The 17,436-nt window shown below is 41.2% G+C and overlaps 1 protein-coding gene across 1 annotated transcript; it reads right to left on the minus strand.

The window, feature by feature from the left end:
* Positions 1–785: 785 nt before the first annotated feature.
* On the minus strand, positions 786–16,559 carry ptchd1 (patched domain containing 1). Its single transcript, XM_008396450.2, has 4 exons — positions 14,418–16,559; positions 9,090–9,810; positions 3,798–4,468; positions 786–2,743 (listed from the first exon to the last, which is right to left on the minus strand). The coding sequence occupies exons 1-4, from the start codon at positions 14,832–14,834 to the stop codon at positions 1,643–1,645; spliced, it is 2,910 nt and encodes a 969-aa protein (XP_008394672.1). The 5' UTR covers positions 14,835–16,559; the 3' UTR covers positions 786–1,642.
* Between the last annotated feature and the right edge of the window lie 877 nt (positions 16,560–17,436).

Here is a 17,436-nt window from a genome sequence, read left to right on the forward strand (position 1 = left end):
GCCAGTAAATGAAACCTGTATGTGTTCTGCAGTGTAAACGGGCAAACGACCTGAAAGTGTCCCGCATGCGCAGTAGAGGGCGCAATAGCATCAGCGTTCTCAGTGTTCTGCCAACCGCCATAAAAAGAAGAAGAGCTCAGTGTTTGAGGAAGTAAACATGGAGGCTAACGGTGGAGCTTAGCTTACATATTTGAAGTTGTTATCCGGCCGGAGCAGCATATTAACAACTTAATCCTCATATAGTTCGTCATGGTTGTTGTTTTTCTTCCCGCTTGCGTGTATCAGGACACAGAATAGTGAGATTGTTGAGATTAAGTGACGTTCAGTTCGGATGAAGGCGACCTGAACGTTATGGTCGCATTTGAATCGGATACGTATCAGATATGGGTCACATTCGAAAAAGAATCCGACCTGTGCTGTTCACACTGCCATGAAAAGATCGGATACAGGTCGCATTATGTCAAAAAAATCGGAACTTTCAGAAATACAAAAATTACTTTACAATTTCTGGAAATAAGTAATAATATTAGTAATTAATGTTTTGAGTTAGAAAAATAACCTGCAAGTCGGATTTTATATCAAGTAGGACAAAACTTACTCAAAAATCTTAAATTATATTCTGAGAAAATGTAGTATTTTCTTTCCAATGTTATAATAATAAAAATCAGAAATACATTAGTGCCCACAAAGTTTCATCTGATCAACAAAGCTGTCAGTTCAATAAAACTCCTTTGTTGAAACAAGAGTTGAAGCATTTCTGGATGCAAAAGAGGCAAACACAAACATCACATTCTCTTATTCTGACTTTATTTGTCCAGCATTAAAGTAGAAATACTAAGTAATACAGAGGATTACCTCAGGTCATCCAAGCTGAAATTGTGCAACATGATCTGGCAAACAAAGTCAACACAGCAGTAGGCAGTAAAGGGTTGAATCTAAAGCGAGTTCTAAAGTGAAAAGTGTTTACATCCAGGCACATTTTCAATCCTGTGATTGGGAGGAAACTCATTTACATGCTGCGTCGCCCCACCAACAGACAGGAGACACATTTCATCCAGGGCCTGCCTTTCTCCTCCTTATGGTCTATATTTCATATTTTTGCTGTTTAAAGAGGCAGTATTATGTATTTTCCTGACATATAGTGCCATTTTGCAGCAAAATCAAGTAACTGCGTTACCTTCAAAATGCTGTATGACTTCACAGAAATTTAATTTCGTAATTTAGTGCCTTGAAATTGGGCTTCTGTCTCTTTAAGTTTCTTTCTGAAACTTGGTTTTCAAGAAGTTATCACAATAAGGCTCCTCTATAAACCCTTTAACAACGTTTTTACCAGCGTTGCACTGAGAAGTGGCTCCACCAGACACGTAGTTCCACCAGGTGTTTGCTAATTGCTGCGGGCTAGTCTGAAGGAGTTGAGTGGGGGAGGAGATGCACTTTGAGGGCGGGGCTACGTCCAACCAGGTGTTTTGAACAGCAGAATGGTTCCCATGGAGATTAGAGGATTTCTCAAACATGCATTAAAGAATCAAGGCAACAATCCAGGTATGTTTGTGATGAGGGAATGACATCATAACCTGATGTAGAGCTAAAAAAGTAGATTGTACATAATACTGCCCCTTTTGCTAATTCAACCGTTACGTGCTCAAACAGTGGTGATCTGGTCCACTACTCTGGTGCTGTCATTCATTTCAACACACTCCACTTCCTGTCTCTGGCCCTCTCCTCCTGGCCGATGGTCCCTGCTCTTGGAGGGAGGCAGGAAGGTGAGGAGGGTCGGCAGGAAGGCCAGCGTGTGCAGGGCCGAGCACCCGGCCGTCAGAGTGAGGCAGCGAAAAAGTGTGCGGGTGAGGTTGGAGCGCACAGCGCAGATGGGCACCAGGGCGGCGCTGTAGCACACAAGCGTCTGTAGGGAAGGAACGCCGTGTCGCTCCAACGCCAAGCGAACCCAGCGAGTCCTGCTGTCACCGCGGCCCGAGGCGAAGCCACAGAGAAGGGGGCCACTGCAGTCCGCCGAGTGACCCAAAGCCGTGATCAGGCACAGCACCGACACGCAGTCCATCTCCACACCCCACAAAGTCATGAAGCCCAGAACCCCAAACTGGACAGAGAGAAGGGTGAGTCCGAGCCACAGGGAGACCAGCGGCTCCACGACGACCAGGGAGGACAGACCCAACAGGAAGAGCACCGCCAGCAGTGAGTGTCTGAGGGGGGAGCTGACCGCCGTCACATACCGGTCCAAATACACAAAGGAGGGGTTGAATATCAGGAAGCGAACCCGAGAGGTGAGAGACAAGCGGCGCAGAGTGTCCAGCAGCACCGACATCTCCTCGCGCTTGTTCTCCGTCGTCTTGGCGACCAAGAAGATGCGCGAGGCCGCCACGTCTGGCTCCTCCCCTTGTCCGCGCTCTGCGAAGATGATGTCGTCTGCAAAGTGGGCGAACTGCGGCTCGTGCAGGAAGAAGTGACGCAGAGTGCGGGTGAAGTTCTCGCGAGGCTGGCTGGTGGACTGGTTGCGGTCGGACAGGTAGCTCAGGTACGCCTCCAGCCAGCTGATCCTCTGGAAGCCTTTGGCGTACTCCAGCAGGTCCCGCTGCACCGAGGCGTTCCAGTAGGGGGCGCTTTCATAGATGTAGAATCCAATCACTGGCGAGTAGGAGCTGAAGTACCGATGCTGTGCACGCGTGTACAACACTGTTGCAGTATCCGTGGCAACCAGTGCACTGGGATCAGAGCCCTGGGTCACCTGTTGGAAACCGAAATATATTTATTCAGTGACAATAAGAAGAATTTGCAATTAAAACTTCACTTTTTTGAGTTTGTCAAAGTATCTGGAAGTTTATAACCTAAAGTTTGAACCCCTCATTCCTATCGCCCCTAATTTGAGGATAATAGCATTTGTTCCAAGAGACTCTAGGGATCAATGGGCGGTGAATATGATATGACACAAAGAGAGCCAATTGATCTGGGTATTTTTTATAAAGTAGGAAAGTTAAGAAATAAGGTAGGGGAGTGTTGAGCTTAAGTCACCAAAGGTTGCCCATATACTAATATATTCAACAATTACAGATCAACTGACTGTAGATACCATGTCCAGATGACCCGGAGCCATCTCACTAATGGTCAATTGACTAAGGGTCAGGTACGCCTGTCGTTGATTGACCCCTGCAGCCTTTGGCAAAGGAAAGGCTACTTTGCCAAACCTTGTTTAGTCTGTTTTGCTCAAACTCTAGCTTGTTTGCCTAGAAAGTCCAGCTCGTTTGGGGAGGTATGAATGTGTGATCAAACTCTGATGTGGACAAACAATGTCCCCAGTGGTCTGTATCCTGTATCCTGCATGTTTTAATTCAACACCCTGGAAGGGAGTATCTCTTCAGCCTGACAATGTTCTACAGAAGCCTAAAACTGAGCCGTCATTTGATTTTGGTGTGTTGAACCAAGCACAGAACAAAGACATGCAGGATACCGGGGCCCTTGAGCACCGACTTTGGACACCCCTGATTTAATTGTTCACAGTTGCCACTACATCAATGACCTTTCCAGCGCAAGACCAACATTTACTGGTGACAAAAAGAGGATTAGGACAAACAGAAAAACCTCAAACCATAGTACCACTTCTGAGGCTTGTAGCTGACAAAGCAACTGTTGAAAGAAGCCAACCAAATCTACATAATTATTACCAAAACCTAAGTTACTTTACAAGTCATTCTTAAAAATCCTGGTTTTCACCAAAAGGTGTTACAAAATGTGGATCTGAGTTGCAAAGTCCTTGTTCAGATCATGATGTGTTTGGTTCTTACCTGAAGAAAGCCCATCAATCCAAAGGAGATGTAAACCAGATACAGTAAAACTACGAAGGGTTTGACGTAAGTGTTGGTGATCCAGTCTCCATAGCAATGCCGAACACATCCCAGCAAAAGATGGCAGTCCTGAGGATGAGGATCTGCGGTTGTTGTTGAATGAGTGTGATGGGGCGAGTGCGTTTGTATGGAGTTAGCCATGTGTCCATGAACACCAGAACTGTTTGTCATGTGAGTTAGGTTAGGATTTGGCATATGAGGCGGGTTGGTTGATTGCGTCTCATCTTGGTAACGGGTGTACATCAAACACCGGTACCAAGCCGGTTTCGAGTCCAGCCGGTCTGGCTTTGGTACTCGCCGACAGAAGCAGCCATGTCTATACCTCGTCTCCAAGTAGCCTGTAAACACCAGGCAGGAACTGTAAAAGGACAGCATGTAGATGTAGCTGATGGTGATGGCGAGGGTGGCGTTGCGGCAGAAGAGGCGGACGGCCTCCATGTTGGTGAGCGGCGAGGCAGCCAGACCCAACGTCATCAGGTGGATCACGGTGGAGCCGGAGAAACGCAGCATGACATCCTCAAAGACGCTTGCCACTCGCTCTTTTACGTGCTGATCCTCCCGCGTTCGCCTCCATGACGACAACATCTCAAAGGAGCCGAAGAGACCGTGGCCTGTTGGAGACGGCAACGGGAATTAAAATCTACACCCAATTACACAAAAAAAACCAGCAAGCTGCCAAGTAAAGAACATTGGATATGCCAAAAAGACAGATTTTGTTTCTTTGGCGACTATAAAAAATGTTCTCAACTGGAAAGTAAATAGCTGTTCACCAATAAGTGTTACCCTCAACTGCTCAAAAAGGTCAATTAAAGCAATATTAACAGCCACTTTAAACAGATGGCATCAAAGCAGCCAGTTCCCATCACATTGACCCCTCTGGACATTTTGGTTTCACTCTAGTTTCATGTTATTTGAGACCAATCATGTCATCGCACCAGGAAGTTGAAAAACTGTCACACCTCGAGTGTGTTTGAAGCAGAGATGCATGAAATGACAGATGTAACACACCATGAAAAGCAGTTTTCCCACAACTTCCACAACCACTCTTGGTAAGTGAAGCTGCAGTGAAATCTGTTAACACATTTAAACTCAAAATTCAAATTAAACCTGCTTTTTTTCTCTCCATTCATAAATACGAATATTTGAAATTTAAATATTACAGTAATCCATTTATGCTCAGTCTCACGTGCAAGCATTCACATAAATATTTATACAGTATATGTGGAACAGATGGTTTTCATTGGCTTTTTTTACACTTTGGTTGCCATGGCGTCCATGAGTCACCAGTGACACACGGACACCCCTCTTCCTGTGGCGAGTTCACCATGGCAAAACACTTAACACCTTAGCAGAGCCACATTGTACTGACACTTTAATGTGGTGGCAGGAGAGAAGAGTGTGCGACAAAGATCTGCAGAGTGTGTGAGTGTCAAAATGACACAAGTGTTAAATCCATGTTTCCAAGAGAGACCCAGAGCGCAAGGAGAAGATGAGGACAGCACTTAGCACACAAGATGGTTTTTAGCAGAAAAAACACACAGCGTTTTAACTCATGTATATTTACAACAAAAATGTTAGTAGACAATAGTTACTATATGAGTGTCTGAGCAATAATGCCATAATAACTGCCTATATGACTTACACATACAAAAAATATTTATAAAAGAAATTATATGGTTGTTTAAAAGTGATCCTTTTCTAATTTCATGTAATTGTGTTGCAATGCTAACATGTCATGTGGCCACACATCGGCTGGTGGCAGTAAAGCTTATCTGACATTTTTTGTCAACCGCTACTAAAAATCAAGAAGAAGAAGCAGCTGTCTTATTTTTCATTTTTATTCTCCATGTTTGTTCCTAAGAAATAATAAATCAATGATTCACAGGCTGCTACTTTTCAGTATCTTCCTTTAACTCTCCATGTTGCCATTTAGTGTGAACCTTTTGACCATTCTAGCCCAAATACTTGTAAGGAGGAACAAATATAGATTCAATTTTAGCAGTAGGTTTCTTATCATTGAATTTAAAACATGTTAGTATTGTGCTTTTTTTTTAAATAACGTTGGTTTTTGGTGCTGCTGCTTTGTAGAAGTTACTATAAAGTCAATATCTTCCAGACGCCTTAAGGAGGCCAGCAGTTTTCTAATCACTTCTCATTCGCATCTTTTCCTCGTCTGTCTTCTCACTTCATCACTAAATTAGCTGCTAAGACGAACCTCATCTCAGCTGCATTTATGTGGATTAATATTTTATGCAAGATTTTGGAAACACTTCCTGTCTCTTTATGCTCTTTTCCTGTTCACTCTGCAATTATTTAAAGCTTCACTGGAACCTAATCAGTTTTTTTTTGTATTCTGCTCAGCTGCCCTCTTTGTCATCTTGTAGAAACAATTAAAGTTAATTTAAGATCTAATCAGAATCACTTGATTTACTATGTTTCTGCACACAAACAAGGAATTTAACTTCAGTTTAATTTTGCTCTCAATGTCGGCATTTCCAATACGGGTAATAAAAACAGTTACGTTTTAAGGAGTTCAATTAAATTAAACTAAAAATAAGTGTGCTAGTAATACATTTTAGGCAAAGAGTTTCAGCATTTTGAGATTTTTATTATGTACTGAAAGAGTAAATGTATTGAAGACTTAGCAACAGAGAAATGAAGCTTAATTAAATGGCAAAAAAAAAAAAAATTAGGAGCAAATTGAGATTTTTACGGCGCCCCCTGGTGGACATGAACTTTCTTTGGTTCTCTGGTCATTTCATGCGGCGTAACTGAAAACTGAAAGTCTTTCTGCTGTAATATGAGGGTTTTGTAAGGTTTAGATCTCGTTGGTGAGATATCTGAAGTTTTATATAGTTTTTAGGATAGAAATAACCAACAAACCAAGATAAACAGAAACTATTTGGACTATTTCTGAGTTATTATCGCGGATAATAGGGCGATACGTCATCTGACAGTTTTTATTGTGTCTTTTTGTGTTGGTTAACAAAGGGCCGTTTTCATCTCAACCTCACAGAAACAAACACAAAGTGAATAAATCAATTTTCAATCAGTTTTTTTTTTTTTTGCCAAAGAGTTAAGAATATATAAACACATTTTCACCGAGGCTCTTTAAATATGTATGTATTAAAATTTTTAAACTGACATTTGTGACTGTATCCAAAATATGCTCACTGCAAATATTGCAGTGAGCATACTGCGAGGGAACGTAAAATACATGTTATCCCCCTGTCCACTAGGGGGCTCCGAAGAATTTAACAGAAAGACGCTAAAAAATAAAAATAAAAACCGGGGCACATTTATACGGAGGCAGTTATTATGAAAACAGCTGAGTAATTACCAACAAACTGCAGCTGGAAAAGAAAGAAAGGTAAAGTTCAAATGAGTAACTAAAAGTGCAAAATAATCTACATGTCAAAAACCATCAGCTGCCAGAGAAAGATAAACCTTTAAACCATGTTTAATTTTTATGTTGTTTACTAAAACAACGAGAGACAAACCTGCATTTAAAAAACTGGAGCCCCTGTAATGAAGGTTAATGTAAATTAGTGCCTCAGAAAAAGGATCAGCAGTTACATCCTGTATTTTATCAGTGTGCACACAGAGCTTCATGTTCATCCACTCATGTTTAATTTTCCTTCATTTGAGGTTTGACTGACACTCTGTTCATTATATCTGTCAATACCCGATGTGAGTCAGCCGTGTTTGACGGTAAACAAGCTGCAGCTCAGCATGCAGACGACTGGATCTGTTAGCAAATATGGAGTTTACTCCGCAGGGAGCCACCGAATTAACCAGAAATCTAATTTTAAACAATAAAAGAGGAAGTTGCAGCAAATGTAGCACAGAAAAACCTTTCTAAACATCCATGTATGGTGGTATTTATTAAATAAAACCTTTTGATTTCGCTCCAAATCCGTATTAAACAGCTGCAACACCAGAAGTCTTTTTTTTCTTACCTTTGCTTTAGTTCTGAATTTGCCTCAAGTAATAAAATGTGTCATTTGTTTCGTCCTCCGCCCCCTCAGTGAGTTCCTGTCCTACAGCCTGTCAATCATTTTGACGATCTGTCTACTTTGAGACGTTCAGCCACAGGACTCTGCAAAATAAATCCCACGAGTCCCAGAAGAGGAGCACAGCCGCAGCATCACCGTGCTTTGTAAGAAAACTCGTTTTAACACAAATAATGATGTATTTCAATGGGGTTTTATATGATAAACTGATGCAAAAAGAGTCCATACCTGTACATTTAAAGAAAAAATAGTTTTTTTTTGCATTTGTATTTACTCCAGTGAGTCAATACTTCAAACCTCAACCCCAGTTTTAAGACTCCTGCAGCCTCCAACAGGTTTACATTCAGATTTGGGCCGATATCCAATATTAATATTACTATTAAGGATGGAAAACGATATTTAACATTATATATATTTCACTACCATTTCGACACCTTTTGGGAACAAGGCCCACCAGAAATAGATAAAAATAAATATCAGTTGTTCAAACAGGCCCAGTTTTATTGATCAGATGATACCAATATGTTAAAAAATCACTAATATCGGCCGATACCGAGGTTGGTCCCAATAAAAAAGTAATTGGTAAAAAGTCTAGTCAAGTACAGAGTAACTGATCACTCATTTAATATTTAGAAATTACATAATCAGTTGGCCAAAATATAAAGTTAAGTGGAAATTCTGGTATTTTAAGGACCAAAATGAAAATAAATCTTTTGAGTAACAAAAAAAATCAAAATCAGACAAAAGAAAATCTTTGAAATTTCTGGATTTTCTACCCACTGAATGAAAAACAAACATGTTTTGACCAAAAACTCATCAGACACAGACACACACCTGCAGTTTTTGTTAAAATTTCATAAGTTTTTAATTGCAAGAAACTGGTTTGAAAAAATTACTTTTGCCTGATTTTATTATTTTTGGTTGAATTATTGTAATTTTTGTCCTTAAAATACCAACATTTCCAGTTAACTCTTATATTTTGGTGCATCTGATGATGTAACTTTTAAATATTAACTGACAATTTAATAACTCGGTATTTGAGTAAACATTTAACCAAATACTGTTTTTACTCTTACTTGACCACTTTCTTGGGCAGCTACCTTTAACTCTCGAGTAAAAATATGTTAAAGTAGTGCTATTATTACTTGAGTACAATGTTTGGGAACATTTTGGGAACGCTACCACCTCTGATCTTCGCTGTATCGGCCGATAAACTTACCTAGCATGACGAAAGGGATTCCCAGGTAGGTGGAGTTGTATGTAGCTCCGGTCAGGTTCAGGATCCCAGCAGCAGTGAGTCCTGACAGAGCCACAGACAGCAGAGCCAGCATCCCCAGCCAGGGTTTGGACCTCACACAGTCCCTCATGGAGCAGCAGAGGATGGCCAGCACCCCGCACACTCCCAAACTCGCCAGCAGGGGGCGACGTGCCAGCACGGAGGAGAACTGGAAGTCAGTCCGCAGCGAGGAAGACGTGGAGGGATAAAGCCCCAGCTTTGGGTGCGACGCCCCGAAGAACTTCAGTTCGGCACAGAATGCTTTCTCCCACCGACCCGCCACCCGATCCATCAGCCCGCTTCGGGATTGGAGGTAGTAGGTGAGCTGCACCGCCTTTGCGGATCGGACTCCCTCCCCTTTGGCTCCCGTCCCTGGAGGCCGCACCGCCCCGCCGGGTCCCCAGCCCTGCACGCCGCCCAGCTGGTGCCCGATGTACGCTTGCCTCCCGTCCGCCAGCTGTGTGATGGGGTAGTGCAGAACCGGGACGCTTCGGTTGGAAGTCCGGGCTGACTGGATCTCCTCCATGGCCCGGATTATGTCGTCCACGATGCAGACGTTCTTGTCGTCGGGGAGACAGAGGTAGGAGAAGGAGTAGTTGAAGCCGCTGGAGCCCGCCGTCGCAGCCGGGACCGTCACCTGCATCTGGTAGATCCGCCTGTGGAGCTGCGACAGAAACGGAGAGTTTCTGTTTTATTTCCACATTAAGGAAAAGTTTCAGCTGCTACCTATTTTATCGGAAACTTTGCGTTTCGAAGATGTATGGCGGCGCGTGCTGACGCCTCACTACACCAAGCTTATTATAGTTAGCTAGTTAGCTAAAGCTAACAACAAAATCTGAAATAAAAAATACTTTAACTAAAATAAATTAAAATTGTAATTGACGGGGAAAAGCTCTAACTAACTGGAACGGTATTGCGTGTTTATAAAACTAAAAAAAAAAAGAAATACGGATGTAATATCCTTTTTCTACCTCATAAGAAGTTTACGTCAGCAGTTGGAAAATTGCGTCATTCCATACGCCTCTTGGCCACGTTTACGTTAGACCGCAAAATGGTGTCGGCAAAAGTTGGGGGGAAAACATTTGGATTTTTCAACAATTGAATAAATGTTTCGAGAACCGTATCTTCTGTTGCGTATTCATGACCAAATCATTGCATAGAATAGATGATTACAATACAATACGTTTTATTTTCTGCAACTAAAATGAACCAAATGGTGTCACTTTATTAGAAGGGGTGTAAATATGACATCGTCATGAACATGATTTCAAATCTGTCACAAACATGAAGGAGTTTTCATAAATGTTTATTACTGCAAAGTGTAATTTGGTAAATTCTGACATTTTCAATGCAACGTTAACACTTAGTGGACTTTTAATGCAACTTTGCACTATAGGTGTCATTATTTATCAAATAATGTTTGACAGCAGTCATAAACATACATGACAATGTCATGTGAGGCTTATGCACACCCCTTCAAATAAATGAAATGAAAAACTACCAATATAACTGATAAAAATTAAACTATATTTATTGAATAATAACAAATGAAAATTAGCAAACACTCTAAAAACTAAATCAATTGGACAAACAAAACTAAGCTATAGTGAAAAACCCAAAATTATTATAATTATTATTATCTGGCGAGATAACAGTGCCAGCATCCACAGTGCCGGTTGCTAGGCAACAACCTTGATGCCAGTCATTGGCACAGTGAGCCGACTAACACCTCAGAGTGCTGCATCAACCTTTAAGAGGACTTCTGTATCAAGACTTCAGTTTCTATTGCGTTTTTTTTTTTTCTTGGCCTGAAATGAGGAGATTATTCTGTAAAGTTCTGGAGCAAAACTTCACTGAAGATCGATGGCGTTTAATCCACAAAGCAGCAAGCTCAGTGCATTTTGCCCTAGATGTGAACAGGATTCAGACTCTTGAAGGATGCTGCCTTAAATAACTCCAAGTCACTGCAGGTATTTCATCAAAGACTAAGCAGGCAGAAAGCTCAGCTTTCAGATCTGTGTTTGTGTGAAAATATAATAAGATTTAAGATTTGTCATTAGCTAAGATATAGAAAAGTAGTTAAACTTTTCAATTACAAATGCCTATTAATGAGGCAACAATTAATAGAAGCAAAATTTCACACTAAAAAAATTGGAAAATCTATTTGAGTGCATTTATTCAGAACGGGAAATGTGTGTTTTGGTTTTTTTCTACAAAATTTTACCATGCCACAACAAAATATTAGGGTCATACTAAGAAAAACAACAATTAAAAACATAAAATTACAAGAATAAAGTCAAATTGGGGAAAAAAAGTCAAACTTTTATGAGAATAAAGGGCAAATTTTATGAAAATAAAGTTGTATTAAGAGCATAAAGTCATAGTGTTACTATAGTCATATTGCGAGAATTAAGTCATAATATCCAGGTAGAAATTCTTTATTGTTGTATGTTTCAACTTTATTCTTGTACGTCTTTATCCTTATTATACTATGACTTTATTTTGTAATATTAGGATTTCATTTTTGAACAACTTTATTCTTGTAAATTTCACTGGAGGCTTAATTATCCAAGATGCAGTTCAACAGAGAAATGATTCACCATAGACATAATAAACCTTCTTCCATGTCCAGTTCCCTTTTAAACTCACAGAAACCTTTTGCACATATTGGGGACGTGCATTAATAATCAGCTAGCTAAATGCATGGTAGCATAGTAAACCTTAGCTTCCTTCCTCTGTAAGGTTTTACTGACTCAAACAGGAATATTTTCTGGTTTTGTTAGTGTCAGAGGAAGCAGTAAGTTGTCTGAATGAGTCACAGTCGGTTACGTTCCCTCCATCAGTCTCTGTTGATCCTGGGCGCTGCATGCAACAAGTTCAGCTCCCTTCTCTAAGGAACATTAAAAGGCTTCCAGGGAGACGTTATAACACACACACAGTAGCTGACTGCAGGCACAGAGGAGAACAATTACAGAATCTCAGGCCTTGCAGACATCATCAGATTATGTAACAGTGGATTTATCTCTTTATGCACCACTCTGCTTGCTTCTCGCAGCCTGTGAGATGGAAGTGATGTATAGCCCTGAAACGGAGCATTTCCACTGTACTGCGGGAATCCCCTGCGGACCAACAGTGTTCCTGCAACATGTACACAAAACGGGTCACGTTGATGTTTTTCATGGGGGAAAAGAACATCATCAGCAAGATGCAGCCCTTCACAAAAGACCTCGCTTCCTTTGAGATGATCAGTCAACAAATCATTTCTTCCCTCATAACTACAGACAATATTGCACAAGCAAACACTCTTTCATTACAAACTGCTGGTTTAATGAATGCTAATGAGGAAGGAGTGAATACATCTTTTGGGGAATCTTATGATTGGTGGCAAGGAAGATGATGAGAATTTAATCTGTAATCTCTTGGTGTCCACATATAAGTTGACATAGATTCATCTCTTTCAGCCACTTTTCAAATTGGGAAACACAGGAAAACATGCCATTGCCAACAATAAAAAACCTCTAAAGCAAACTTGGGAAATCTGGAACTTGAGTTCACCAAATGTAATGCAAATCCAACCTGGTTGTTTGGCTTAAATGCCATAAAAAAAAAAGATTAGTTTCATAAACTTTACCATTTTCTAAACACTTCTGACACCAAGACTGAGTCAGATCAAATTAATGTTCACCATTTCAGCAGCAAACATTCAAGGTTGATTATGTGGAAATGTCCCTCTGTTAGGTTAACAGGATAGGGACATTAAAGGTCATAAACTTCTTAAAATGCCATCACAGTCTGATAAAAATTAAACCCAGAACACAGAAAATTGGTAATAATTGGGTCTTTTAGTATGGTCTTAATCCATAAACAAACAGAAGATATTCCTCAGAGGCTAACTGCACATGGGGAAAACATAGGACTGGACGATATGGACGAAAAACATATCACGATGTAACCGTTTCGTATCAGTCGATATCAATAATTATTTATTAGTTAGGTTTTTTTTCCTCGTTTTAAATATATGAAACACTCGCAAAAGCTGGTGGTTTGAGCGTTCGGATTTTATCCACAGATTTTACTCCACATTGTTCATTTTTCATATGTATAATTTTTAAGCAGTTACAAGACACAATGGCAGAACTTTGAACTGCTGCTGCCCGTTACTCAGCAAGTTGTTGCTAGGTAACCAAAGAATGAGTGAGTTGCTAGGTAACCAAAGAATGAGTGAGTTGCTAGGTGACCAAAGAATGAATGAGTTGCTAGGTGACCAAAGAATGAGTGAGCTAGTAGATTCCACCAACCTAGCTTAGCTGGCTGTGAGAGGTCGGGCAGCTAAAGGCTTTCCTCTGGCTACATCTCCGACAATGCCAGAAGTATTATCTATTGATATTGATCATTTGTCTATCGGGATATTGATTTATTGCCAACCCTCACTATTTACTTCCTGCCTGTTTTTTCAGGGTCAATATTTCAACCCAGATCACTGTAGAAAACAATAATAGTAAATTATTGTTATCAAGCCACATCAGCCAAGCTAATCTCCAGCAGTCACTGGGCAAGAGGCAGGGAAAACAGAGACAGTCCATCATAAAGATGTACAGGACAAACAATCATGAACACACACAATTTAGTCTACAGAAACTAATTGGTGCCAATTATGTTTTGGAAATGCAAACAGAGAACATGTAAACTACATGCAGAAAGACACTGGATGGGATTTTAACCCAGCACCTTCATGTTGCAAAGGCAAAAAATTGAGGAGAAATTCGACTCTGGGGAACATAACTGTCACAGGAAGCATTAAATCAATTAATCGCATTTGCAAGATTTATTGTCTCCTCTTTTCTACCAAAAACTGAATGACAAAAGTCTGGTGTTTTGGTCTCAACTAACCCATTTTATTGAAGGACAATTTTGTTTACAGACTTCTTAATTCATTTTATTTATTTCTGTTGCTTTATTTATTTTGGATATTTAAAGTGTCTTCCAGTTTCAGTATTAAATGTTGATTATAATTTAAAGTTTACTGATCTTTGAGAATATGTTCTTGCATTGTTATTATTATACTATTACCATAATATTACTTGAAAATGGTCTCAAATAATTATCGTTTATCGCAATAATTTCATGGGACAATTTATCTTCCAGCAAAATTTGATTCCTAAGTAATGCAATCTACCTCTAATTACAAATGTACTTAACTTAGTTTATTTCTTGATTAACTTTCTCTTTAAGTTTAGTTTTCCTAACATCGGGACCAAAGTGTGTGCTCACCTGTAGAATGGTGTCCAGGTGAACCGGGTCCAGCATGCTGCCCCTTCGGGCGGTGATGATCACGCGCCCGTAGCGTCCAGGTGTCTGCAGGTCGGAGTAGAGCGCGTGCTTGGATCGGTTCACGGGGAACAGGCTCTCCACCAGGTTGCCCTCGATCTTGGCCAGGCTGTGCTTGGGCGCCAGCAGGCTCTCCACGTCCCCCTCCACGCGGTAGCGGCTGAAGCTGGCCCCCAGCAGGATGGCCAGCAGCACGGGCGCCGAGGCGAAGAACACCGCGTGACCGGCCACGAACCGGCCCAGCGCGTGGAATGACGTCCTCAGCCCCGCGTGAAACACCTGGCGCAGCATCCTACCGGCGCGCGGCCGCGGCTCGAGCCTCTCCCACCGACCGGAAAGCCCCGGAGCGCCGCCGAGCATCAGGGGCCGCCGGACGCATCGGTGGGGAAGAAGAGGAGGCGCCGGGCGTGGGGAGAAATCTTCCCCCGGAGCAGGAGGTCAGCAGCCGGGGGAGAATCCCAACCTGCTGCGGTCCCCGCGGCGCCGCTGCTCGCTCTTTTCGCGGAGTTTTCTCATCCGCTGCGGTTACGAAGCAAAACTGATGCCTTCTGCAGGCTGCGTGCGCAACAGAAAAATCTCAGCAACTCCTCATGATCCGAGAAAACTCACCAAACAATCACTTTGCACGCAGTTGCGGGTACCAGCCTTGCAGATAAGACGCTCCAGCTCCGCCCTGCAACATCAAGTCACCACGCAGCCTGAAGGGTGGTCCAGCTGGGTGAATGTGCGGGTCGGTGAGTGATGCTGTGCACGCAATGAAAAGGACGCCGGCTGCATGCAACCCAGATCAGCCCGATCTGGATTCCCTCTGCAGCGTGCCTTCCTCCTTGTGTCTTTTATTTCCCCTTCATCGTGGCATCTCCAGCCCACCCACCCAGCCAGACACCGCTAATTAACGCCCTTTAAACCAGAAATCCGATCTTGATCGGGCTCCTTTGCTGCTCCGCCTCCTGCTTTTCACTCACTCTCTCTGATGCGGAGACACCAATAAAACTGATGTGTGTCGGATTTCTTAGCAGATCAGGAGAAATCTAACAATTCAGATCAAACATGGTTTTGGAAAAACACCAATTTATTTACCATCCTATTCTCACCTGGCACAACTTTCTATATTGTGTTGCCTGTTGCTACGGAAACCATACAAATTAGTCTTTTTTTCCTCTACAGCATGTCGTTTCTATGGAAACGGTGATGCCACCCCTCCCCCCCTCCTAAACTAAAGTCAAAACACACACACACACCTGCTGACTCCCCATCTGCTTATAGCGTTGAGGTGTTTAATAAAAAGAGAAGAAGAAGAATTGTGGAGTTCACACTCATCTCTGATCGTTCACCTGTGGAGCTCATTGGACACTGATGTGTCATTATACACAAAATCCTGGTGAAGAAAGTCGATTTGTAAGGGGCGAAATACCCAAAGTCCAGACTTTCCTCTCCTATCAAGGCCCAAATGAATCAAAAATAATTTATTGTCTAATCTTATTTTAAAAAGTTGCATTTATAAAACTCAATTTATTTTCAATTTGCGAAAGTGGGCAATTTGAAGTTAGAGCGCCCCTTGTGGTGGCTGCGTGACATTGCGTTTATATCGACATGATCCCGCTAGCTCAGATTGTAACAATATGTTTACGATGCCATCAGGAATCTCTCTGAACCAATCACTGAACAGATGCTAACAGATAAATACATGTGTGGATGTGCCAAAACTTTCTCCAGCGGAACAGAAACAAAACTGAAGTTATTATCATTGGACCTAAAGAGAAACAATCTAGAGGCAACTTCAGTTATTATAGCCGGAAAGTCGAGATCAGGTCTGAAATCTGGCTCTGAACCTTCAGAGACACATAAAGACGGTTACAAAGTCGGCCTTCTATCACCTGAAGACAAAATGTCCCAGCAAGATCTAGAGAAACTCATACATTTGTTTATCTTTATTGGCATTAAAAAATAGTTGAGTTTCCATGGACTATAGAATTGGTCAATTTGACATTTTGAATGTAAATTCACTTACTGGAAAAACGCCAATTTTAAGAAAACCTTGGTTTGGCGCTAGGATGATGTGTTTTTTCTTTTGGCCATACCAAAATTGGTTTATTTAGCAGAAACTGCAATGGAAACACTTTTTTCTGCATCACATGACCAACAACTGGATGTTGCCACTGTCAGAAACCACAAAGTAGACCATTACAGGAAGTAATTGGAGGATTATGTCTCATCACATGAAAAAACTTATTCACTTACTTTAATTGCATTTCTTATTTAATGGAAACACCACAGTTGCAAAATTGTTTTTGCTTTTGACATTAATGGAATATTGACAAATTTTGCTCACATTTGTAATGTACCTCAGAGATTATACTTCAAAGTATTTGTTATTTTATAAATCACTGAACAGCTTAGCACCAAAATACATTACAGATCTGCTGTTGTTGTATTAACAACTCGGATCTTCTGGTTCACCTGGACTAGAATCAGAACCAGAATCAAACATTGAGAAGCAGCATTTAGTTTTTACGCTCCCTTAATTTGGAGAAAATGTCCAAGAAAACTGCAGAACTGCTGAAACACACAGATCCTTTTAGAGCTTTCTTTAACTAATAATAACTGCAATATAGATTAATTTCTTCTCTTTATTCTTACACTAGTACAATGTTGTTTGTTTTTTTGCTTTTTGTTTAATTGTATGTTTCTACCATGTGAAACACTTTGAACTGCCTTGTTGCTGAAACGACAAAACTTTTACACAAGAACATCACTTCAGAAATATCCATCTTCTTTAATAATGAGCCACAGCTAAAACCAGACAGGAACAACATGAAGCGACAATAATTATCTCCAAAAACGTGAGTAAAAACCTAAGAGTACAATACGAACATGTCCTAATCTGTTATTCAATTAAGTCTCAATTAGCCCCGTAACCAGTCCGTGGAGGACGGAGCGGTGAAGGAATGACTGATTTACG

The sequence above is a fragment of the Poecilia reticulata genome, linkage group LG20 (genome assembly GCF_000633615.1).
Source record: "Poecilia reticulata strain Guanapo linkage group LG20, Guppy_female_1.0+MT, whole genome shotgun sequence".
Classification (NCBI taxonomy): domain Eukaryota; kingdom Metazoa; phylum Chordata; class Actinopteri; order Cyprinodontiformes; family Poeciliidae; genus Poecilia; species Poecilia reticulata.